The sequence below is a fragment of the Bufo bufo genome, chromosome 2 (genome assembly GCF_905171765.1).
Source record: "Bufo bufo chromosome 2, aBufBuf1.1, whole genome shotgun sequence".
Lineage (NCBI taxonomy): Eukaryota > Metazoa > Chordata > Amphibia > Anura > Bufonidae > Bufo > Bufo bufo.
The window spans coordinates 573,444,073-573,469,883 of record NC_053390.1 but is presented as its reverse complement, the minus strand read 5'-3'; the positions used below and the strand labels follow the sequence as shown (position 1 = coordinate 573,469,883).

The 25,811-nt window shown below is 46.0% G+C and overlaps 1 protein-coding gene across 1 annotated transcript in view; it reads left to right on the top strand.

The window, feature by feature from the left end:
• LOC120989835 (microsomal triglyceride transfer protein) overlaps positions 1–25,811 on the top strand; it is a 110,964-nt gene that overhangs the window by 57,942 nt on the left and 27,211 nt on the right. The window contains exons 6-10 of the mRNA XM_040418189.1: positions 2,248–2,387; positions 9,969–10,119; positions 12,253–12,410; positions 24,199–24,367; positions 25,267–25,374. Of these exons, the coding sequence (XP_040274123.1) occupies positions 2,248–2,387; positions 9,969–10,119; positions 12,253–12,410; positions 24,199–24,367; positions 25,267–25,374 (726 nt within the window). The remainder of the gene's footprint in view (positions 1–2,247; positions 2,388–9,968; positions 10,120–12,252; positions 12,411–24,198; positions 24,368–25,266; positions 25,375–25,811) is intronic.

Below are 25,811 nucleotides of genomic sequence, written 5' to 3'. Positions count from 1 at the left end.
TTATTAAAGTGTAACCGTCATGTTTTCATAAAAAAATCAATTTTGGCATATGTTACTGCTGCAGCAGCATTATGCATAAAGCAATCTTTAGTTTCTTCACATACCACTGTTTTCCTTGAGTTTTTCCCTTAGTTATGGCTGTTTAAACATTTACAATATGAGGACCTTCTCAAGATGGCTTTTCTGCCAGTTCTCTGAGGCAAAAACTGCTTTCCCTCACTTTCCATACACACTTGCTGTAGCCAGCACCTCGCTGCCAGCCAATCAGATTGGATTACTGAGAGACACGCCTCCTCACTCTGAAGCCTAATGCAGGCATGCAGTGTGAAGGACCGCCCCTCTGTCTTCCTGTCTTCTTAGCTGGAGACAGACTAGCCATAGCAACTGTCTTAAGGGAGCAGTGGAAAGGGACAGAGGACATTAAAGAGGACCTTACATCGGATTTTATTAATTGAGATAAGTACCTGTACTTGCGGGGTACCCCCCGCTGATGCTGCCACCTTGCCTGTTTTGTTAAAATAGCGCCACGCTGTGCCCCCTGGTATTTTCCCCTTACAGTATGCAAACACTGAGCATCAGAACAATGGGGAGGAGTCTTTCTCTGTGGGCATCTCCTTCTCCCCTGGCTGTAGCGCTGTCCAATCGCAGTGCAGAGCGTCACAGCCAAGGAGAAAAACTCCCTGGCTGTGAAGCTCTGCGCTGCGATTGGACAGCGCTACAGCTAAGTGCTTCTTGCGCAAAAATATGCAGCTATTGTAGAACAGAAAACTAATACTACTTTTGATAAATTCCCCGTAATGGGGAAACCCCCAAGTTATTGTGAAAACTAATTCCAACATCTGTTCTCTAGTCACTAGAAAACAGACGTTATCAGTATCAGTTCCTCAATAAAAATTACTTGACAGCTCCTTTGGAAAATGAAAGATGGAATGTGATTGGTTGCTATGGGCAACTAAGCCAGTTCTCCTTTACACCAGTTATAAATGACCCCATTGGAGTCTGATATAACCAGCACTTGTTAAAAGCAGCTGTCTGGGTGAGGAATTATGGAGAATCCATCGGGAAGAAAATGTACACATCCTATTATCACCTATAATGATCAAAATTTCTAATCTGTTGACAGGAATGGTTACATAGCAAAGATATATAGAAGAAAATAGTAAAAGTCTCCCTCTTTCCAGCTACTGCAGGTATTTAAAGGCCATCTCACACATTGGTGGCATATCACTAGGACAGGGGTCAGCAGCCTCCGGCACGCCAGGTGTGGTGAAACTGCAACTTCCAGCATGCACACTTGCTTGGCTGTTCTCAGAACTCCCATAGAAGTGAGTGGAACATGCTGGGAGTTGTAGTTTCACAACAGCTGGAGTGCCAGAGGTTGCTGATCCCTACTAGAATATGCCACCTATGTCTAGAACGGGAACCCCAAAGTGAAGGAGAGTGCACTGAGCATACGTGGCGTGCTCTCCATTTAGTTCTATGCTAGTTCCAAAAAGACCTGAGCTAGTGCACTTGGCTATTTCTGGAGCGGAGAACGCACTGCGCAAGCACAGCCCCCTCTTCATTCACCTCTGGCTAATTTTGGCACTTTAATAGAAATAAATGGAGGATAGTCACCCTTGCATTTTGCACCCTCATTCACTTTCGGGGCCCCGTTCTTGAGATAGGTGCTGGTCCCAGAGGCGGGACCTGCATCTGTCTGATACTGGTGGCATATCCTTGCAATATGCAACCAATATTTGAGAAGGGCCAACCCTTTTAAGCCTACACAGCAGCCCCAGTAATGTTTCGTCAGCATCTCACATGCTGTATCTTGTAAAATGGGAATTGGTACTCATCCTTTAGTAGTATTATGAAGTTTTTTTTGGGGCTCTAGATATTGATGACCTATCCTTAACATAGGTCTTCAATATCCCATTGGTGGTAGTCCGATACACGCACAATTGGTTGTCTCCTGCGGCCACTGGTGCCGGAACAACCACAGGCAGCCCCTGGGTGTTGTACCTCCAACAATCGGATATTTTTTACCTATTCTGAGGATAATTCATCAGTATTGGGAGCTGGAAACCGCCATGAATAGGCCAACAGGGCATTCTGAAAAAATTGTTACAGGAACAAGCCTATGAACCAATAGCTTCACTGTGTTACTTTATCACTTCTGTCCATATAGCCATATCCCATGTAGTTTATACATCTCACACACACATGCAATTGTGTCTGCATGCTAGTAACATGCTTATTGAACAGGTCCTGGGCATCTCTAAGAAAGAAACATCTAGTACAGTTTACCGTATCGACGATGATAATCTAAAATCTGCTTTGGCAGAAGAAAATCATGTTCTGATGCTTAATGTATATGAAACCATTGCAGCAAAAGTTCTTTGTAGGTAAGTTTCCTCTTGTTATGTCCATTATTTTTATTGAAGAGTGTAGTGTAATCCATATGAAACACATGATTAGGTTATTGGGGAATTCCCTCGGGTCCTCTATTCTCTCCCCATTCTCCTCACACTCCCCAACCCTACCTAGTTACTATATCCCCCTCCAAAAATGACACAAAGCCGAATATTGGAATTAAATAGCCACAGCAGCCTTTTATTAATACAAACATAACGTGTAACATATATTATATACCTATACCTGACGAAGGAGGTCCTAGAAGCCCCGATTCCAGCTGGTGCACCAAACACCCGACTCAATCCACCTTGCCTCCAGCCGTATCACTCCAGCTCGGAGACACCGAGTGATGGACACCCCACTGAAACCAACCAACTTTCCAACCCTGGGAGTCCAGCCCCACCAATTGAGGCTCTCCCATCCTCAAACACCAAGCCCTACCACCATCTTCCAGGACCTCCTACCGCCACAGACGCGCAACTTGACCTTCTACCTCAAGCTTGCGCGCCCCTCCACACCCCCAAAGCTCGCTCGATCCCCCCTTGCAGACCTAACGACCACAGATCAATGCCCACTGCATTGAGGTCGACCCCGTCCACCCTCCAAAACTCACCCACTCCGGGTTCTAACTCAAAATGCCGTACCACAACCGCCCCATTCCGTGCCACAAATTTTCCAACCGCCCTGTTAACTTTAATGCGGGCCTTGTTTATCCTCTCCACCGATCGTGCCTCCCGCCAACGCCGTCTAGGAACGATGTCAGACCACACTACTACCATCCCGGGGAACAACGACCACAACTGTAACAGGTCAAAATTAATGTCCCGAATTAATTCTCTCACCGGCTTCATGCCCAAGTCGTTCCCTCCAGCATGCAACACCAATACATCCAGAGGCCGGTCCAGCTGCACAAAGCGGTGAACCTCCCTCAAACCCCCCCCCCACCCCCACAACATACCTCGGTAACCCAGCCACCGGAAGGCCGCCACCTCCCTGTCAAAGCCCAGCTGATGACCGCCCAAACGCACATAGGATCGGAACCTACCCGATTCCCACCGACCTATCCTCTTAATGACCTCATCACTCATGCCCCGACGGGCTGCCTCCGTCGCCGCCCAAATCCGGAACGAGTGACCTGTGTAACACCGTGGATCCAACCCCAAATCCCCCAAACACCTCTTTAAAACCGCCAGGAACTGAAATCTGGATAAGAAGGACCCATCCGCATGCCGCAAAAAGGGGGCCGCCCCTTCTCCCATACCCAAGCGATACTCCCGCAGGCAAACAACTGGACACATCAAGCATCCCGGCACTGCAAACAAGCAAACACAACACCCTCGCCCCTCCTGATCCGTTTTAGACCTACGTAACCGAACCACCACCCTGTCATGAAAGATATCCACATCCCCATCCCGCAACCCCCGGCACAACTAACGCTCCTACTCACTAATTTGCCCAACCTAAATGCCCCGAAAAAGGCCAGCGCAAACTCTGCCTTGCCTTGAACAACCTTACCTCCCCTCGAGAGCTACAGACAACCTCCAACCGCCCCCCAAGATTCAACAACAACTCGAACGACACCGGCCGCGCCTATCTTTGGACCGCCAACCCTTCAACACCTGCCGAACCGAAAAAGCCTTGGTGCAATCCACTAGCCCTCGCAACTTGAAACCAAAAGCCAATCCCGACATGCATCTATTTACCTGAGCCACCGACCACCCTTCTTCCTTTCTCCATCCCAAAAACAACACCAAGGGAACTTTACCCGCATCCACCCCCACTCCCAGCATGCCACTCCAACTCGCCCAGCCATCCCAAGCCTCGTCGTACGCTGCCCACGTACCGGTCGTTAGGGAGGCCCTGAATAACCCACTCACAGTACCTCCATTTCTCCCACAGCAGCCCCGGACACTCCAACCCGGCGACCTCCGCCTCTGGCGCCAGCTGCCGAAAGCGCTCCTACTGCGAACGAGAAAGAGAGCATCCGCAATACTGTTAGAGACCCCGGCACATGAACCGCTACCACCCACACATTCAACGTTAAACAACGCAATACCATATGCTGCAACAACCTAACCACCGGCGGGCATGAAGCAGACAAATTAGTAATTGCCTGCACCAACCCCATGTTGTCACAATGGAACCTTTTTGTCACGAAACTTATCCCCCCACAACTCCAATGCTAACACAATAGGAAAGAGCTCCAACAATGCCAGATTCCGAACCCAACCTCTTACCCCCCACGACTCAGGCCAGCGGTCCGCGCACCACTGCCCATTGCAGTCGACCCCAAAACCAATTTCCCTCGCCACGTCCGAAAACAAATCAAAATCCACACTATCCACCGCATCCCCCAAAACCAACGCCTTCCCGTTGAACTCTGACAAAAACCTAGCCCACACTTCCAAATCCCTTCGCAGCTTGCGCCCCAACCGAATGAAGTGATGCGCCGACGTCACACCCGCGGTCACAGCCGCCAACCGCCTGCAAAATCTTCGGCCCATGGGCATAATGCGACATGCAAAATTTTACTTCCCCCAACAAGGATTGCAAATCCCTCCGCCCGCAAAACCCCCAACTTATCCTCCGGCAACCTACACTCCATGGCCACCGTGTCCAAAACAATCCCCAAAAAACTCAACTCAGTCATAGGCCCAACCGTCTTCCCTTCTGCGAGTGGTACCCCAAAGGACGCAAACACCGACTGTAACGTAGAAAGCAACAGATGACATACCCGCGAATCCGCCGGACCCAAACACAAAAAATCATCCAGGTAATGGATGACTGACTTGCAACCCGAAACTTCCACCACCCATTCCAGGAAGGAACTGAACGCCTCAAAATATGCGCATGACAAGGAACCCATCGGCAGACACCTATCCACGTAAAACACCCCAATAGATGTAAGCTCTCCAGGTGCACCGGGAGCAGACGAAATGCCACTTCAACGTCTGTCTTTGCCAACAAAGTTCCCGGACCCAAACGCCGCACCTACGCCACAGCCGCATCAAACGAGGTATAGACCACTGAACACAATTCAGGATCAATACCCTCATTGACCGACGCACCCTTTGGGAATGACAAGTGATGAATCAGCCGAAACTTGTTCGGCTCCTTCTTCGGCACTACCCCCCAAAGGCGAAACCTTAAAATCAGCGAACGGTGGAGCCTCAAACGGACCATCCATTCGCCCTTACAACACTTCCTTTGCCAGCTTCTCCGACACCACTTCTGCATGCTCCCCTGTCGAGTGCAAATTCCTACCCGTAAAGGGTGACGGCCCCGGGTCCGACTGGATACGAAAACCAAACCTAAACAATCTAACAATAACTGAGCCGCAGACCGAACAGGATACCTATTTAAAAACTGCTCCATCCTTTCCACCTGTACCGGCATCAAACCCTTTTTTCCACTGGATTCCCCCCTCTCGGCTTACCCCCTCGGAAACATCTGGACACCCCATGAGCCCCGCCGCAGGAAGTGCACTCGTGCTTAAACTTGCACTTTGCCCCGAATTTACAGTTCCCTTTATTAAAAAGGAAGCACAAACCCTTCGCAGCAGCCGTTGACATCCCCGACTGCCCTGCCTCGCTACCTGCGTCCCCCCGAAAGGACTGCCCCTGCCGCCCCGGCGCCGTGACCAGCATCCACAAACCAATATCTTTGTGGTCCCACCGCATGTTTGGGCGGACCGCTTTCCTCTGCCTAAACTGCTCGTCGTAACGAAGCCAGCCCACGCCCCCATACACCCGATACCCCTCCCCGATCGCTTTTTCCCCAATGACGCTTGCCAGAATGGCAAACGCCTGCAGTCAGTTGGAGAAGGTACGTGGAATCAGCCAATACCTGCGTTTTTCATCCTCCTCTTTTTTCCCGTCCTCCCGCCACACCCTATCCAAGTTAAATCTCTCCAGGGGCAACAAGGAAAAAATCTCTATATACTCCCCCTTCCAAATACGCTCCTTCACCTCCTGCTTCAAATGTGCCCCCAATGGGCCCTCAAAACAGACATATACCTCCCCTTGCGCTGAGTCATCCACTTTTCACCGCTCCTCTTCGCCCCCCCGCGCTTGGGTCTGCACCGATACCGACTCCCCCCCCCGCACTGGCGTACTAGCAACCCCCGGCCCAACCCTCACTGGCACCGTAGGGGCCCCTCCCTCCCCCCAAGCGGGCAACTGCGACAAACCTTCTCCCCCAAGACCAGCAACCCAACCCGCCAAGCTGCCCAGCAACTGACTCAGCCCCCCAACTAACTCCCCCCTTCCCCCACCCCCCAGAGGGGCTAACTACCACATGTGAAGGTCCCACAGAGGTCTTATCTGGCTGCCCGGGCACTGTGAACCCCGCAGCCGTCACTCCTGACTCCAGCCGATCATCCTCGGCAACGAGACGTCCTCCTGCGAAGACACCACTGCTGACCCGGATCCCCGCACCCCAGCCTCCATGGTGCTGGGTGCGCATGATGATGGTGAAGATGGCTCCTCCTCCAGCTGCTGCCTACCAGTGTTTGCCGCGTCCTCCTCTGTGTCCCAAGGCCTGAGCCCCTGCCGACCATCTGCCAGCCCAGCCTAGTGTCCGCACCGTCTCTCGCTCTCCCGCCGCGCAGGCCTCCCCTCCCCCGCTAAGAGGGGGGATCCTGCAGGTCCCGGTCCTGATCCACCGCTGCACGCTGGGGAAGGTAGGGGGCGGGAACCCCTGCCCTGCTCTGAGCTCCGCCGTACTGCGGGATTCCTTCCGCATCGGGAGGCCGACGCTGGAGCTTTAGCCATGGCTCCCCGGCGCGGAGGGTCCCTGGAGGGGCTCCCAATCCGGCACTGAGACGGTGGGGTTTTGCTCGGGTTAAGGCGCGCCGGCGGCTGTACCCGCCACGGCCGTCTGCCCTCCGGCGCCGAGCTGGACGTGCCCACTGCCTCCCCACCAAGCAGGCCCGACACCTGCGCCTCCAACCAGTCCGGGCCGTGCGACTCTGCCGCCTCCCTCAGCCTATCTAAGAGGGCCTCCATCTGACAGGTAAACAGGTAAACTATCTCTCTCTACCTCAGCCTAAAATGGTGCCTGGGTTCCCGCTTCACTTCCTTAAAAACCCTACAGCTCCACCCCTTTACCTTAACCCAACCTCCTCCCCACTTAACCTCTCACTGCCCTCATCTAGCCTGCGACTTCCCCTGACGTCCCCTCGTCCCCAAAACCTATCATGGCAGCCTCCCTTTATGCTGCGCTCTAGTACAGCTGCACTCGCTATTATGTATGTATGTACCTTGTAGGAAACACTTTCTTCAGTTTTATGTTTTTTCAAAGGGTACTTCAAGTGTTGCTTGTGTTCTTGTCTCCCACCAGGAGTTTAAACTGGTGGGGGAGGACAAGCCAGCAGATCAGGCAGTACCGTACCACACCCCAAGCTTCTTGTGCAATGCTTTTCTTCAGGCTACGCCTCCTAACGGCTCTAATAAACAGGACCTGTCACCTCTCCTGACATGTTTGTTTTAGTAGCTACATACTTGCATTCCCCATGTAATAACAATTTTGGAGCATCAATTCTTATGACTCTATGTTGTGCCATTCCTTTTATTCATGCTAGAATTACTAGCAGTTTGCAATGAAGGTCCAGATGGGTGTTACCAGTTAGAGGTGTGTCCTTGCACAGTCTGACACTATCCAATCAGTGCTGCTAGTGTCAGACTGTGCAAAGATACATCCCAACTGGTGACACCGATCTGCACCTCCACTGCAAACTGCTGGCAATCCACAACTTCTAGCAAGAATAATAAAAGAATGGCACAATGTAGAGATATAAGAATAGATGCTCCAGAACTGTTATTACATAGGGAATGCATGAAGGTGCTACAACAGACATGTCAGGAGAAGTTACAGGTACTATATGAACTAGAATGTCAGCAACTCTGGAGTTTTTTTAAATGCAATGGCAGCCAATGAGATATTATTTTAACCCCTTCCCTACATCTGCCGTACATGTACAGCAGATGTCGGTTCTTTAAGTTCCAGCATGCTCACGTGTCAGAAATTTCATGCAGATTCAGACAAGTATTTGTGAAATCATGTGAAATTTGCTTGTATTCCTTCTATGGTTTTCAGTGGGAATCCACACAATAGTTAATTTCTTGACATTGAATCCATGCAAATTCTGGGGCTAATCTGCATGGGGACTTGCAGCAAAATCCGGTTAGCCTCAGATTTCTCCCTCAGATTCTGCTGAGGATATTTCCAAGAGAAAAATTTGTGATGTGAAAAAAGAAAGGCAACAGATGTGCAGCATTTTTGAGCAGAAAAATTTGGTTGAAATAGTAAGGCCCCTTTCACACGAGCAAGAATTACGCGCGGGTGCAATGCGTGAGGTGAACGCATTGCACCCACACTGAATCCGGACCCATTCACTTCAATGGAGCTGTTCAGATGAGCTGTGATTTTCACGCATCACTTGTGCGTTGCGTGGAAATCGCAGAATGTTCTATAGTCTGTGTTTTTCACGCAACGCAGGCCCCATAGAAATGAATGTAAGTGCACCCTTAGGCCCCTTGCAGACGAGCATGTCCGGATGCGTTGCGTCTGCGATCAGGGAAAATTGTGCGAATAGGTACGCAATTGCAGTCAGTTTTGACTGCGATTGCATTCCAATGTTCAGTTTTTATCGCGCAGTTGTAATGCGTTTTGCACGCGCGTGATAAAAAACTGACTGATACCCGAACCCGGACTTCTTCACTAAAGTTTGGGTTTGGGTTAGGTGTTCTGTAGATTTTATTATTTTCTCTTCTATCTTCATTCAGCAGCACCTGCGCTGACGTCACCGCGCTCACCACGTGGTGATCGCGATTACGTCATCAAAGGTCCTTTGGCAGGTCCTGAAAGAAGAAGAAAGAAGATGATACCGGCTGTGCGAACAACAGGATGAGGTGAGTTAATTTTTATCAAATTTTTTAACCCCTAAAGCCACATTTGACTAAGCATTCTGTATTAAGAATGCTATTATTTTCCTTTTATAACCATGTTATAAGGGAAAATAATAAAATATAGTGAAGAAGTCTGGGTTCGGGTCTGGGTACCACATTCAGTTTTTTAATCACGCGCGCAATAAAAACTGAACATCGGAACGCAATCGCAGTCAAAACTTACTACAATTGCGTACCTGCTCACACGATTTTCCCTGAACGCATCCGGACCTAATCCGGACACCCTTGTCTGCAAGGGGCCTAAGGGTGCACTCACACAGTGCAGATTATGTTGCAGTAATTTCCACAACTGAAAATCGGCTCCATTCACCTGAAAGGGGTTAGCAGAAATCCATGTGCTTGCTGCCCCATTCAAATGAATAGCTGATTTTCAGTGGTGGACATTTCTAAAACAAAATCGGCAGCGTGTGAGTGCACCCTAAAAGTGCTTAGCTTGCTTTGAGCATGTGTCGCATTAAGCAACATTTCCCTGACCAGTTATATAAAAAGCCAAGGTTTCATACAGTAGGTCAGCTACAATACAATATTAGATCCATTTCAATTGTGGTGTCAGCGCACAATATACTCTTTCTTTCAGTTAATTTCATTTCTTCCCACATGTAGACAGAAACTAGAGTTAAAATCCAGTGAAGCCGGACCTAAAGAAGTTGCCGGAAAGCAGCTGTCCAACGTGGTAAAGACGGTGGATCCTAAATATGTAGCCACTCCTCTAGTGGCTGATCAGGTGAAATCCCAGTGTAAAGGCTGTCCCTTGGTGAGTACAATCCATCTTTTTTGATATTTACATGTATATATTTTAAAATTGATACATAAAAAAAAAGGTAAACAATTTTCAAAACTAAAGACTGAGGGTCATTTAAGAACGGCGTTTTAGACACCGGTCTTAATAACCCACCAAAGTTATGAAAAGGTGCCGGCCTCTACGTAACTTAGGCCGATCCACCGCCGCTTCTAAATGTAAGACCGCTTCCTAAAATAGGCGTAGAAAATGATAAATGAGACAGGCCTACTGGCCCGTTCCCTTCCCCGCCCATGCCGCGCCCACTTTTTTAGACCTGGCGTGAGAAAACTCGAACATGCCTTAAGTCTAGCCAATCATGGTTACCTTTAAGTACCTATCACAAAACATCAGCAGCCAGCGACTGTAAAGGAAGAGAGTCAAAGGCCACAAAATACAGTAGTTGCCAGTGGGCATTTCTGAGAAGGGAATATCGCACATTGTTACATCAGCAGTCCGGGTCCATTGCCACTCTGCTACTTTTATTTGGAACATTAGTCAGTGAACACTACTACTCCCATTTTTGCCTTCATTACAACTGCCCTTCCTTTGCTCTGTGTTGCACAGCTGCTTATAATTGCTAATCAGCTTTCTTCTATAAGACTGGTGCTGACCTCATTTCCTTGCCAGAACAATGAGGTACAATGAGGTTCCTAGCTTTCTAAGTTCCTGCTTAGACGTTTGTTTTCTGCCATGTATCGGCCTGTGCCTGTTTATCAGATTATGACTCTGCCTGTCCTGATCTATGCCTGTTTATCAGATTATGACTCTGCCTGTCCTGATCTATGCCTGTTTACTGTTGTGACCCTCTGATGCCTGCTCTGACCTAGAACATGTATCACAAATTCACATGAAATCTGCCTGCCCTGACCACACCCTGTTAATAACTACATGTTTTCCTGTTCATTCAGTGCCTTGCACCAGTGTCTTTGACAACCGTGGGTCAGCTGTCAACCACACCGGGACTACTCTAGGTGGTAGCAGTCTGGTGGCTCCCTGCAGCAAAGTCAAGATCCCTGTATAAGGGTTATATGGTGAATACCAGGGAGCCGCCATGATGACGCCCTTAAAGGGGTTGTCTCGCTTCAATAAGTAGCATTTATCATGTAGAGAAAGTCAATACAAGGCACTTACTAATGTATTGTTATTATCCATATTGCTTCCTTTGCTGGCTGGATTCATTTTTCCGTCACATTATACACTTCTCGTTTCAATGGTTACAGACCACCCTGCAATCCATCAGTGGTGGTCATGCTCGCACAATATAGGAAAAAGAATTGGCCTATGTGCATTCCCATGGCCCCAGCCACCAGAGAGGCTGACGCTTTTTCCTATGGTGTGCAAGCACGACCACCACTGCTGGATTGCAGGGTGGTCTGTAACCATGGAAATGAGCAGTGTATAATGTGACGGGAAAAAAAATCCAGCCAGCAAAGAAAGCAATATGGATAATAACAATACATTAGTAAGTGGCTTGTATTAACTTTCTCTACAAGAAAAATGCCACTTGCTGAAGTGAGACAACCCCTTTAAGTGTAGCCCAATGTCAAACTGGTCCGTTGACACAGTGGTTCCACACACACTGCCATAACACACATGTACTAATATTCAAGAGTGGAGCTCAGCTGAGCCCTTGGACAAAGCATTATAAAAGAAAATTATGTGTTAGACTAGTTTCACATATGCAGTAAAATTTTCCGCAGGTGATTCCAGTAGAGGAACAGCCTCCTGGAGTTCACCATATCCAGCACAGCCGGATAGGGCCATGCATTGCCTTATGATTAGATTAGACTATAATGGGATCGACTGCTTTTCAGCATAAGCACCCATTACCTGTTTCAGCCAGACAAAAACTGGTGCATGCAGAAAACTGCCTGGTTCCTGTTGTAGTCAATGGACTGGCGGTGAAAGTCAGAATCCGGCAGGCTTTTCCTCTGCCGAAACAGCCCGCCGGATACTTTTACTCAATAAAAAGAGGAAAATGTTGATGAGGTATAAAGCCTGTAGACAAAGGGGTTAGCTTCTTTTTTTCATGGTTTTGGTGACAGATGCTCTTAATGGATAGTTAACAATATCATTTTGATAATTTACCAAAAATATATATTGTAGCTGTTACAGCAATGGAAGACTATTCGTAAGGACCTGGAACCTGAAAATCTTTCAAAATCCAGTGCTGCTCGTAGCTTTTTACAACTGATTCAGAGTCTTCGAAGAGCCAGAAAGTCAGACATCTTGGCGCTTCTCAAGTCAGAAAAAGATGATGTTCTGTGAGTATTAGTGACCTTTTTATAGTTTTATGGTTGAGCACATTGTAGGGCAGATTTACTAATCCTGTCTAATATTTACCAGTGTAAACATAAACTAGACAGTCTAATGATGCACCAGATTTAACGCAGTGGCTCATGCTGGATGATAAATCCTATGCGCATTTAGGGTAGGTTCATACGGGTTCTTCCTGCCGGAGTTCACTGGATCCAGTCTAGCCAGATTCTGCAGTTCACCATGCAATTTTCTAGGATTCTAGCAGTCATGTGCGTAAATCTGGCCCATCTTAAAATGCAAGTGACTTTGTAGTGATATATTTCATTCCAGTTTAACTCCTTAATGACCAGACACTTTTTTGCCATTTTGCACATGTGGTGGTTAAATGGTCCTAACTAGTGTTGAGCGAATTGAAGCATCCAAAGTGGGTTTCGATCCGAAATTTTGAAAAAATTTGATTCGCCCATGAATCAGAATTTCCTTGTGCTTCATGGTAACGAATAGTTTTTCCTAAAATAGCTGCTGCATGTGTTACAAAGTGAAAGGAAGAAGCCCAGGAACCCAATATGACTTATAATGCTGTGCAGCCAGCCAACCCACTGGTAGCCATCCCCTGTGATGCCCTATAAAACCCTTATCCCGCTCGGCCTCCATTATTTTACTGTGCGCTGAGCATAGGGAGAGACGTGACAAGTGCTTATTTGCTAGCGACAGTGTTGCTGAAAACTGTTAATAGAAGAATATTGGATAGGGAGAGTGCAGGGAGCGATTTTGGAGACTGTGCATCTTATTGAACTGCTGGCACATTTCCAGTTAATTTGTTAGTTTATACATAGAATTACTGCGCCTCAGTATTAAAGGGTGGTCAATATATCACTGCGTTTATTTTGTTCAACTGCTGCCACCTTCTTAGTTAACCCCTTAATGACCAATGACGTACTGTGGCATTGTCCCGATGGTTACCATGGCAACTGGACACCTTACACAAGTATCCAGGCTTATCACCGTATGTAAGACCTAACCCCTCAGGTGAACGCTGTAAAAAAAAAACAAAAAAAAACTGTGCCAATATTACCAATTTTTTGGCCACCTTGCCCCAAAAAGTGTAATAATGAATGATCAAAAAATCATATGTACCCAAAAATGTTACCAATAAAAACATCAACTCTTCCTGCAAAAAACGAGCCCCTGCACAAGATGATTGGCAGAAAAATAAAAAAAATATGGTGTTCATAAAATGGAGACACAAAAACATATATTTTTTTCAAAAATCCTTTCTTATGTAAAACTAAAACAAACAAAGTAGACCTATTTGATATCATTGCATCCGTAACAACCTGCTCTATGAAAATAGCACATTATCTACCCTGTCAGATGAACGTTGTAAAAAACAAAAAATAAAAACAGTGCCAAAACATCCATTCTTTGGTTACCTTGCCTCACAAAAAACATAATATAGAGCAATTAGAAATCATATGTACCCCAAAATAGTACCAATAAAACGGTCACCTTATCCCGTAGTTTCCAAAATGGGGTCACTTTTTGATTTGTTTTTACTGTAGGGTACATCTGGGGGGCTTCAAATGGGACATGGTGTCTAAAAACCAGTCCAGCAAAATCTGCCTTCCAAAAACCATATGGCGCTCCTTTTCTTCTGTGCCCTGGCATGCACCCATAAAGCAGTTTACCACAACATGTGGGGTGTTTCGGTAAACCGCAGAATCAGGGTAATAAATATTGAGTTTTGTTTGGCCGTTAACCCACAATGTGTTAAAGAAAAAATGGAAAATCTGCCAAAAAAGTGAAATTTAGGAATTTCATCTCCATTTTCCTTTAATTCTTGTGGAATACCTAAAGGGTTAACAACTGTAGTAAAATCAGTTTTGAGTAACTTGAGGGGTGTAGTTTCTAAAATGGGATAATTTTATGGGGAGTTTCTACTATGTAAGGCCCACAAAGTGACTTCATAACTGAACTGGTCCTCAAAAGTGGGTTTTGGAAATTTTCTTAAAAATGTTAAGAATTTCTTCTAAAATTCTAAGCCTTCTAACGTCCCAAAAAAATTAAATGACAAAATGACATATGGGGAATGTTAAGTAATAAATATTTTATGAGGTATCACTTTCTGTTTTAAAAGCAGAGAAATTGACATTTTGAAAATTACGAATCTTTCAAAATGTTTGGCAAAATTTGGGATTCTTTCATAAATAAAGGTGAAATATATTGACTCAAATTTATGACTGTCATGAAGTACAATGTGTCACGAGAAAACAATCTCAGAATGGCTTGGATAAGTAAAAGTGTTCCAAAGTTATTACCACAAAGTGATACATGTCAGATTTTCAAAAATAAGCCTGGTCTCGAAGGTGCAAAATTGCCTGGTCATTAAGGCCTCTTTCACACGGGCAAAGTGTTTCAATGCGTGTTTCACGTGCGTGAGAAAAATCGGCATGTTTGGCACCCAGACCCGAACCGGGACTTCTTCACAGAAGTTCGGGTTTAGGTTAGGTGTTGTGTATATTTTATTATTTTTCCTTAACATGGTTATAAAGGAAAAAAAATAGCATTCTTAATACAGAATGCTTAGTAAAATGTCCATTGAGGGGTTAAATATAATAAACAAATTTAACTCACCCCATCCACTTGATCGCATAGCGGATCTCCTCTTCTTTCTTCTGGACCTGGGTAAAGCACCTTTGATGACATCACTGCGCTCATCACATGGTCCATCATGTGATGGGCCGTGTGATGAGCGCAGTGACGTCATCAAAGGTCCATTACCCAGGTCCTGAAGAAAGGAGATCCGCTACGCAACCAAGTGGCTGGGATGAGTAAAATTTGTTTATTATTTTTTAACCCCTCCATCCCTAATTTACTTTGCATTCTGTATTAGGAAAATAATAATGATCGGGTCCCTATCCCAATCGTCACCTAGCAACCATGCATGAAAATCGCACCGCATCCGCACTTGCTTGAGGATGCTTGCGATTTTCACGCAGCCCCATTCACTTCAAAAACGCACAATATAGAGCATGCTGCGATTTTCACGCAACGCACAAGTGATGCGTGAAAATCACCGCTCATATGCACAGCCCCATAGAAATTAATGGGTCCGGATTCAGTGCGGGTGCAATGTGTTCACCTCACGCATTGCACCCGTGCGGAAAACTTGCCCGTTTGAAAGGGGCCTTAGGGGTTAATCCTTTATATTACTGATACAGTTACTGTACACTAAAGCCAATAGACAGTTGCCTGGGACCTCTAAAGGGGGGCAGTGGCACAAATGTTGCTGTAGCTGGCGCAAGTAGCAGCAGAAAAAGGGGTGTTGGTAGCTTGCGCAGCAACAGGACAGAGATACCACTGTCATCCAGCGGTCATGTTTTGACCAACAATCCAGCTGTACTGGAATGGTCGACTCACTCTTCAACATCATCTCAAGTAACAACAGATACACACAGCCAGGAATCGATGGGTTCCTCTGACACCAGCCTTAGTTGGCATGGCCCAGGAACTGCACAGACTCGGACAGCACAGACTCTGAGGCGAGGTCCCCTGTGGACTCCTCTAGACATGCAACTACTGATGATGACAGTTGGGTAGGAGTACATGTTGCGAGAGGTCAAGGATATGCACAAGAGACAGGTGAGGGTGACACAAGTGACAGCCAAATAGATGTAGATGATGATGTAGCCAATCGCACGAGGGAGCCAGGTGAAGAGGGGCCATCGTCCTCATCAGGGGGCGAGGATGGATGCATGCCCGTGAGAAAGCAGGGTGGAAGCAGTGGGAGATCTGCAGCCAAATGTGTGAGGGGTACACCGTATGCTACCCCTTAAAGAGGACCTTTCATCTGGCAAAACATTGTGAACGAAGTGTCATGATCTGTACAGCAGCGCCCAGGGATCTCACTGCACTTGCTATTATCCCTGGGCGCCGCTCCGTTCTCCTGCTATGCCCTCCGGTATGTTTGGTCACTTGGTTATAGTAGGAGGAGACTGCCCTTGTTCTCCTGGGCGTCTCCTTCTCCTAGGCTGTAGCGCTGGCCAATCGCAGCGCAGAGCTCACAGCCTGGGAGAAAAAAACCTCCCAGGCTGTGAGCTCTGGGCTGCAATTGGCCAGCGCTACAGCCTGGAAGAAGAAGACGCCCAGCAGAACAAGGGCAGTCTCCTCCTACTATAACCAAGTGACCGAACATACCAGAGGGCATAGCAGGAGAACGGAGCGGCGCCCGGGGATAATAGTAAGTGCAGTGAGATCCCTGGGCGCCACTGTACAGATCATGACACTTAGGCCTCATGCACACGACCGTTGTGTGCATCCGTGGCCGTTGTGCCGTTTTCCATTTTTTTTTCGCGGACCCATTGACTTTCAATGGGTCCGTGGAAAAATCGGAAAATGCACCGTTTTTCAGCCGAGACCGTGATCCGTGTATCCTGTCCATCAAAAAAATATGACCTGTCCTATTTTTTTGACGGACAACGGTTCACGGACCCATTCAAGTCAATGGGTCCGTGAAAGAACACGGATGCACACAAGATTGGCATCCGTGTCCGTGATCCGTGGCCGTAGGTTACTTTAATACAGACGGATCCGAAGATCCGTCTGCATAAAAGCTTTTTCAGAGCTGAGTTTTCACTTCGTGAAAACTCAGATCCGACAGTATATTCTAACACAGAGGCATTCCCATGGTAATGGGGACGCTTCAGGTTAGAATATACTAAAAGAACTGTGTACATGACTGCCCCCTGCTGTCTGGCAGGTGCTGCCAGGCAGCAGGGGGCAGCCCCCCCCCCCCTGTAGTTAACACATTGGTGGCCAGTGCGGCCGCCCCTCCCCCTCCCTCCCCTGTAGTTAACTCGGTGGCCAGTGGGCCCCCCTCCCTCCCCTGTAGTTAACTCGTTGGTGGCCAGTGGGCCCCCCTCCCTCCCCTGTAGTTAACTCGTTGGTGGCCAGTGCGGCCGGCCCCCCTCCCTCCCCTGTAGTTAACTCGTTGGTGGCCAGTGGGCCCCCCTCCCTCCCCCTCCTAATTAAAATCTCCCCCCCTATCATTGGTGGCAGCGGAGAGTACCGATCGGAGTCCCAGTTTAATCGCTGGAGCTCCGATCAGTAACCATGGCAACCAGGACGCTACTGCAGTCCGGTTGCCATGGTTACTTAGCAATTTGTAGAAGCATTATACTTAGCTGCGATGTCTGCGTCCGGCCGGGAGCTCCTCCTACTGGTAAGTGACAGGTCATTAAACAATGCGCCGCACAGACCTGTCACTTACCAGTAGGAGGAGCTCCCGGCCGGACGCAGACATCGCAGCTTGCAGGTAAGTATAATGCTTCTACAAATTGCTAAGTAACCATGGCAACCGGGACTGCAGTAGCGTCCTGGTTGCCATGGTTACCGATCGGAGCCCCAGCGATTAAACTGGGACTCCGATCGGTACTCTCCACTGCCACCAATGATAGGGGGGGAGATTTTAATTAGGAGGGGGAGGGAGGGGAGAGGGCCCACTGGCCACCAACGAGTTAACTACAGGGGAGGGAGGGGAGAGGGCCCACTGGCCACCAACGAGTTAACTACAGGGGAGGGAGGGGGGCCGGCCGCATTGGCCACCAACGAGTTAACTACAGGGGGGGGGGGGGCGGCCGCACTGGCCACCAATGTGTTAACTACAGGGGGGGCTGCCCCTTGCTGCCTGGCAGCACCTGCCAGGCAGCAGGGGGCAGTCATGTACACAGTTCTTTTAGTATATTCTAACCTGAAGCGTCCCCATCACCATGGGAACGCCTCTGTGTTAGAATATACTGTCGGATTTGAATTTCACGATCTAACTCATATCCGACAGTATATTCTAACATAGAGGCGTTCCCATGGTGATGGGGACGCTTCAAGTTAAAATATACCATCGGATTGGAGAAAACTCCGATCCTATGGTATATTAACTCCTGACTTTACATTGAAAGTGAATGGGGGACGGATCCGTTTGAAATTGCACCATATTGTGTCAACGTCAAACGGATCCGTCCCCATTGACTTGCATTGTAATTCCGGACGGATCCGTTTGGCTCCGCACGGCCAGGCGGACCCCAAAACGACTTTTTTTTCATGTCCGTGGATCCTCCAAAAATCAAGGAAGACCCACGGACGAAAAAACGGTCACGGATCACGGAAAAACGGAACCCGTTTTTGCGGACCGCAAAAAAATACGGTCGTGTGCATGAGGCCTTAGTTCACAATGTTTTGCCAGATGAAAGGTCCTCTTTAAATCATTTTAAGGTTTACTATGCATATGCATGCCACTCGGCCTTGCTATAAACTGCTGTTTTGGGGTTCTGCTACTACCGTGATCTGCCACCATCTTTTGCTGTATACTACTGTTGCTGCCCCCACTCCCCACTCTATCATGGGGCAACTGTTGTCACTATCAATGCTGCTGACCCCCTCCCCAGTCTGTCATGGGGCCACTATTGTCCCTGTTACTGCCACTGCTGTTGGACACCATCCCCACTCTGTTATGGGGCCACTATTGTCCCTGTTTGTCCATGTTGACATCGCCATTTATTTTTTCGTTCTTCTTATCTGTCAGAAGAACACACACAAAAAAAGATCCTGTATTTTGAGCATCTGTATGTCCTCATGGTCAGTATTTGATCAGTATTTGTAAGCTAAAAGGAAGAGTAGGTCCAAAACACAAAAGAGATGCAAATATTTCCATGACATTTTATCTCTGTTTTGGACCCAACCCTGTTTTTGGCTTAGAAATACTGACCAAATACTGACCTTGTGAAAGAGACATCATTAAAGTCCTGCATGCAGTACTTTTATTCCTTGAAACTGATTTCAAATGCAAATGGCCAAAACGAATGCAAATTGAGCATAAGGCCTCTTTAACACCAGTATTTTGCATCAGTATTTGATCAGTATTTGTAAGCCAAAAGAAGGAGTTGGTCCAAAACACAGTATATGCAAATACTTCTATTATATTATATCTCTGTTTTGGACCCTGGTTTTGGCTTACAATTACTGATCAAATACTGACCGCCTGAAAGAGGCTTTATGGATGCTCGAAGTACAGGCTTCATTTTCTTTTAGTTTTGTTTCAGCTGCTGCCACCCTCCCCAGTCTGTCAAGGGGCCATTACTGTCACTGTTACTGCTGCTGCCACCCTCCTCTCTGTCATGGGGCCACTATTGTCACTGTTACTGCCACCCACCCCGCTCTATCATGGGGCCACTACTGTTACTGATGCTGTCATCCACCCCAGTCTGTCATGGGGTCACTATTGTCACTATTACAGTACAGCTGCTGCTGCCCCCCTCTCCACTCTGTCATGGCGCCACTATTGTCACAGTTACTGCTACTGCTTCCACCCTATCCACTCTGTCATGGGGCCACACACAGTAAATCTGCAGCTAACAGAAGGAATTAAAAAGTATGTGTTTGGACTGCCTCAACAAGCATTAAAAGAAAAAAAAAATGTATCCACTACTTTATTGCCACTGCCTCCCTTTCTTTAATTTGTTCCACTAAGGAGCCATTGCACTGCAGGGGTGCGCATTGGTTTTTTTCTTTACTGAAGGGTGCTGTATGCTTTTCTTTTTGTTTAACAGAAGCGATTAGCTATAAAACTTAGTGCACTGCATAGTGATGTTAAATTATTAAAAGAGCTTAGTGGTGAGCTGGCAAAACCGTTAACAGATTTATTTAACCAATCATTAGTAACAGGAGTCGTCCCGGAAGATTGGAAATTGGCAAATGTCGTGCCCATTCACAAGAAAGGTAGTAGGGAGGAATCGAGCAACTATAGACCAGTGAGTCTGACATCAATAGTAGGCAAATTAATGGAAACCCTATTAAAAGATAGGATTGTGGAACATCTAAAATCCCATGGATTGCAAGATGAAAAACAACATGGGTTTACTTCAGGGAGATCATGTCAAACAAATCTTATAGATTTTTTTGACTGGGTGAATAAAATAATAGACGGTGGAGGTGCAGTAGACATCGCATATCTAGATTTTAGTAAGGCTTTTGACACTGTCCCACATAGAAGACTTATCAATAAACTGCAGTCATTGAGCATGGACTCCCATATTGTTGAGTGGATTAGGCAGTGGCTGAGTGACAGACAACAGAGGGTTGTAGTCAATGGAGAACATTCAAAACAAGGTAATGTTACCAGTGGGGTTCCACAGGGATCTGTACTGGGACCGATTTTGTTTAATATCTTCAGGAGTGATATTGCAAAAGGCCTCGCTGGTAAGGTTTGTCTTTTTGCTGATGACACAAAGATATGTAACAGGGTTGATGTTCCTGGAGGGAAACGCCAAATGGAAAAGGATTTAGGAAAACTAGAAGAATGGTCAGAACTCTGGAAACTGAAATTTAATGTGGATAAGTGCAAGATAATGCACCTGGGGCGTAAAAACCCAAGGGCAGAATATAGAATATTTGACACAGTCCTGACCTCAGTATCTGAGGAAAGGGATTTAGGAGTAATTATTTCAGAAGACTTAAAGGTGGGAAGACAATGTAATAGAGCAGCACGAAATGCCAGCAGAATGCTTGGATGTATAGGGAGAGGTATAAGCAGTAGAAAGAGTGAAGTGCTTATGCCGCTGTACAGAACACTGGTGAGACCTCACTTGGAGTATTGTGCGCAGTACTGGAGGCCATATCTCCAGAAGGATATAGATACTCTAGAGAGAGTTCAGAGAAGAGCTACTAAACTAGTACATGGATTGCAGGATAAAACTTACCAGGAAAGGTTAAAGGACCTTAATATGTATAGCTTGGAAGAAAGAAGAGACAGAGGGGATATAATAGAAACTTTTAAATACATAAAGGGAATCAACTCGGTAAAGGAAGAGAGCATATTTAAAAGAAGAAAAACTACCACAAGAGGACACAGTTTTAAATTAGAGGGGCAAAGGTTTAAAAGTAATATAAGGAAGTATTACTTTACTGAGAGAGTAGTGGATGCATGGAATAGCCTTCCTGCAGAAGTGGTAGCTGCAAATACAGTGAAGGGGTTTAAGCATGCATGGGATAGGCATAAGGCCATCCTTCATATAAGATAGGGCCGGGGGCTATCCATAGTATTCAGTATATTGGGCAGACTAGATGGGCCAAATGGTTCTTATCTGCCGACACATTCTATGTTTCTATGATGTACACAGTGTAAAATTACACCTGTAATACTGACGGCACAGTACCTACAGAACGGATTAACTATGAATGTGGGTCCACTAGGACGTAATTCACACTGTGATACACTCTCCCTGCAGCTTATGTTGCAAGCCTTCACACTGAGATTGGGCCACCAAGTGGGATGAACATGACTAGGCAGAATGGCCTGGGTATACCTGAACTTGTAACGAATCAAAGTTCATAGAATCGTCCGAATCTAATTTTTCAAAACTTCGCTCTTCTCTAGTCCTAACCTTTGTATTTGTTGGACTCTCAAAGTATTTTTTATATGACACCTAAGGCGTTTTACTAATAGTTTTTTAGATATTTGTGTTATTTTGGGAAAACTGTGCAAAAAATGTATTTAAAAATCCTTTTTTTTCTTAGTATTTTCTTTTTTTTTCTTTTATTAGTTTTTTCTTTTCTTTTTTACTTTTTAAAAATAATAATAATTGGCACATAGTAAGAGGTCATTAAAACCAACACTTTTTTTTTTTTATTTTGCACTTTTCCATTGAGACTGGGGCTTCCAATCTACACAGGCAAACTGATCAGACCCTGCAGCTCTGTCCCCGAGTCCCCGGCGATCATAGTCACTTCCTCTATTTACTGAGCACAGGAGAATGCAGAAGCGGTAATTTATTGCTCCTGTCTTCTCCTTGGGACCAGACCTGCTCCTAATAATAATAATCTTTATTTATATAGCACCAACATATTCCGCAGTGGTTTACAATTAGAGGGTTCAAGTACAAACTGAGTCATAAATAACATAGCAGCAAACAGATCTACAATTAAAACAAGAGGAATGAGGGCCCTGCTCGCAAGAGCTTACAATCTGTGAGGAGATGGGGGTGACACCAAAGGTAACAAAATAGGTAGAAAAGTGTTTGTTTTATACAATGGTCCGGCCATCTTAATACAATAGGAAAGTAGTTATAAGGCAGCATGAGCCAGTCACCAGCCGATATTTGTAGTGCTTATGTGTGCATTTGGTGTAGTGGATACTGATAGATCAGGTTCATGATGCAGATACAAAGTGCCCCACCTGCTGAGACCTCCAGCGATCACCTACCTGTGGCCAAACCTGGCAGTAGATATTCAGTTGCCCTGCAGAACCTCCATAGGTATAATTAAAGGGATTACCCTGCCATATACAGTACAGACCAAAAGTTTGGACACACCTTCTCATTCAAAGAGTTTTCTTTATTTTCATGACTATGAAAATTGTAGATTCACACTGAAGGCATCAAAACAATGAATTAACACATGTGGAATTATATACATAACAAACAAGTGTGAAACAACTGAAAATATGCCATATTCTAGGTTCTTCAAAGTAGCCACTTTTTGCTTTGATTACTGCTTTGCACACTCTTGGCATTCTCTTGATGCGGTTCAAGAGGTATTCCCCTAGAATGGTTTTCACTTCACAGGTGTGCCCTGTCAGGTTTAATAAGTGGGATTTCTTGCCTTATAAATGGGGTTGGGACCATTAGTTGCGTTGAGGAGAAGTCAGGTGGATACACAGCTGATATTCCTACTGAATAGACTGTTAGCTGCTTTTTTCTTGCCATAATACAAATTCTAAGTAAAGAAAAATGAGTGACCATCATTACTTTAAGAAATGAAGGTCAGTCAGTCAGCCGAAAAATTTGGAAAACTTTGAAAGTAAGGGCTATTTGACCATGAAGGAGAGTGATGGGGTGCTGCGCCAGATGACCTGGCTTCCACAGTCACCGGACCTGAACCCAATCGAGATGGTTTGGGGTGAGCTGGACTGCAGAGTGAAGGCAAAAGGGCTAAGCATCTCTGGGAATTCCTTCAAGACTGTTGGAAGACCATTTCAGGGGACTACCTCTTGAAGCTCATCAAGAGAATGCCAAGAGCGTGCAAAGCAGTAATCAAAGCAAAAGGTGGCTACTTTGAAGAACCCAGAATATTACATATTTTCAGTTGTTTCACATTTGTTTGTTATGTATATAATTCCACATGTGTTAATTCATAGTTTTGATGCCTTCATAGTCATGAAAATAAAGAAAACTCTTTGAATGAGAAGGTGTGTCCAAACTTTTGGTCTGTACTGTATATTGATAGGTCATTAATATCTGATCAGTGGGGGTCTGACACCCAATCAGCTATTTGAAGAAAAGGTGCCGCTTCCTCTTCATTACACTGCAGTTTGTCTTGGAAGTGCAGTGTAATGACGAGTACTATTTCCTTTCACTTGAAGGGAGCAAGTAGTTGCAATTACACTATGCCTCTGCTCCACAGGAGACTACGCATAGTTTAATGACCAGTAAGTGGCGCTCGCGTGGAGCACCGCTTCTTCTTCAAACAGCTTATATCAGATATTGATCCTGATGATAGGTCTTCAATATATATGGCAGGACAATCCCTTTAAGTACTAGACAAGTATGTATAATGCAAGACTTTGAAACCACTATCTACATTATATATGTTAAAATATGAAAGGCATGTGGACATTTTCAACTACACAGATCTCAAACTGACTGTTTATGTACTCGATTTTCACATGTAAAACATAATTTCTTAAATGCTAATTTATTGTCCCTGCAGAATATCTCTCACACTATAACTATGCTCTTCCCACAGTCCTCAGCTAATTGATGCTGTTACCTTTGCTCAAACGCCTGATGCTCTAGAGGCACTCTTGGAGTATTTGGACTTTGGGAATGGAAGTAGACCTTTATTACAAGAGAGGTTCTTATATGCCACTGGACTTGCCTCACATCCAAATGAAAGCATGCTGCGAGCACTACTCGTAAGTTTATTTGACTTGTGATGAGCAAACCAAAATGTGTAATCAGGGACACAAAATGTATTTAATCATATTTACTGCCTACAATATCAAGTCGCAGTGCACACGTGCCGTCTCCCGTCTCCCTTCCTCCACACTGCTGCTTTGCCATAGACATAGCAGCGAGCAGAAAGAGGAGGGAGACGGCACGCGTGCACTGCGCACGCCTCTCCTTCATATAGCTGATCGGCGGGGGTGCCAAGTGTCGGACCCCTGCCGATCTGATTTTGATGACCTATCCTGAGGATAGGTCATCAATATTAAAAGCCAGGAGAACCCCTTTAATTCCCAGGGAACCCCTTTAAGGCTTCTGCAGAAACAGGCCTCATCTGTAAGTTCCAGTGGATAGCTTTAAGAAGTGCAGAGGTTATGGCATTAGTGCCGGGGGATCCATGGCCCCATTCACTTTCATATGACAGACGTACTATAAAGGGCCCAAGATCAACTTGACTCTTTGATTTAATGTTAAACAGGGGTGTACATGTCATAGAGACAGACCTTGTAGATGCAGTGGTTCCAGTGAATATGTGGATGACCCTAGCTTAGGTTGGCTCCACCTTTCTTCCACGATAGCAGTGTGAATCTCTGCTGGTTACCCTCTTGTCCGCATGCGCTGATGCATTAGCAAACAAGAAATGGGGAAATGGTCCTAGTATTCGACCTACCTTCCAGCTCTAGACTCTTCTGTGTTCAAATGTGATATGGCGCCATCACCTTGAAACAAGAGGGATTGCAGTTATGCACCCTTTTCCTGTATTCAGGATACCCCACTATTGTTACGATATTCTTAGTTGTATGCAACAACAGAAATATTTTCGTTATTTCATTTTTTTTATTGCTTTATTTTCTGTATAACATTACAGGACAAATACAAAGGAAAAATAGCAAATGTCGAGATTAGAGAAACGGTGGTTATAATTATTGGTGCCCTCATCAAGAAACTTCACCAGGCTACAGGCTCTGAATTACCGGTAAATATCCTCTATCAAAGTTGTGTACATGTGAGTGGGTGTGCTTTGAAAGGTGTCATGTCATTGTCACGTGCTTGCTGCTTGGCCAGGCACAGGTGCTGCTCCACTCACCCTATGTCTTTCACAGGTTCAGCTCTCTGGCAGCGGGCCCAGGCGACAGTATCCTGTGTCTATTAGGGATATTTGTAATTGAACCTTACCTCATTCTGCAGTATTGCAAGGGATAAACCCTCCTTTGTTTCTGTGTGAAGCTGCTAGGCTTTTTCTAATGTATTAATCGGCATCTGCTACATATGCCATTCTGTTTCTCATTCTCTGCCTGAGCAATAGGTTCAATAGTCTGTTAGTTCCTGTTAAAGTGTGCTTTACTGATTGTTTGCCCATGTACCAATTTCTGCCTGATTCTTTGATTCTGACCCTCTACTGCCTGACCTGAC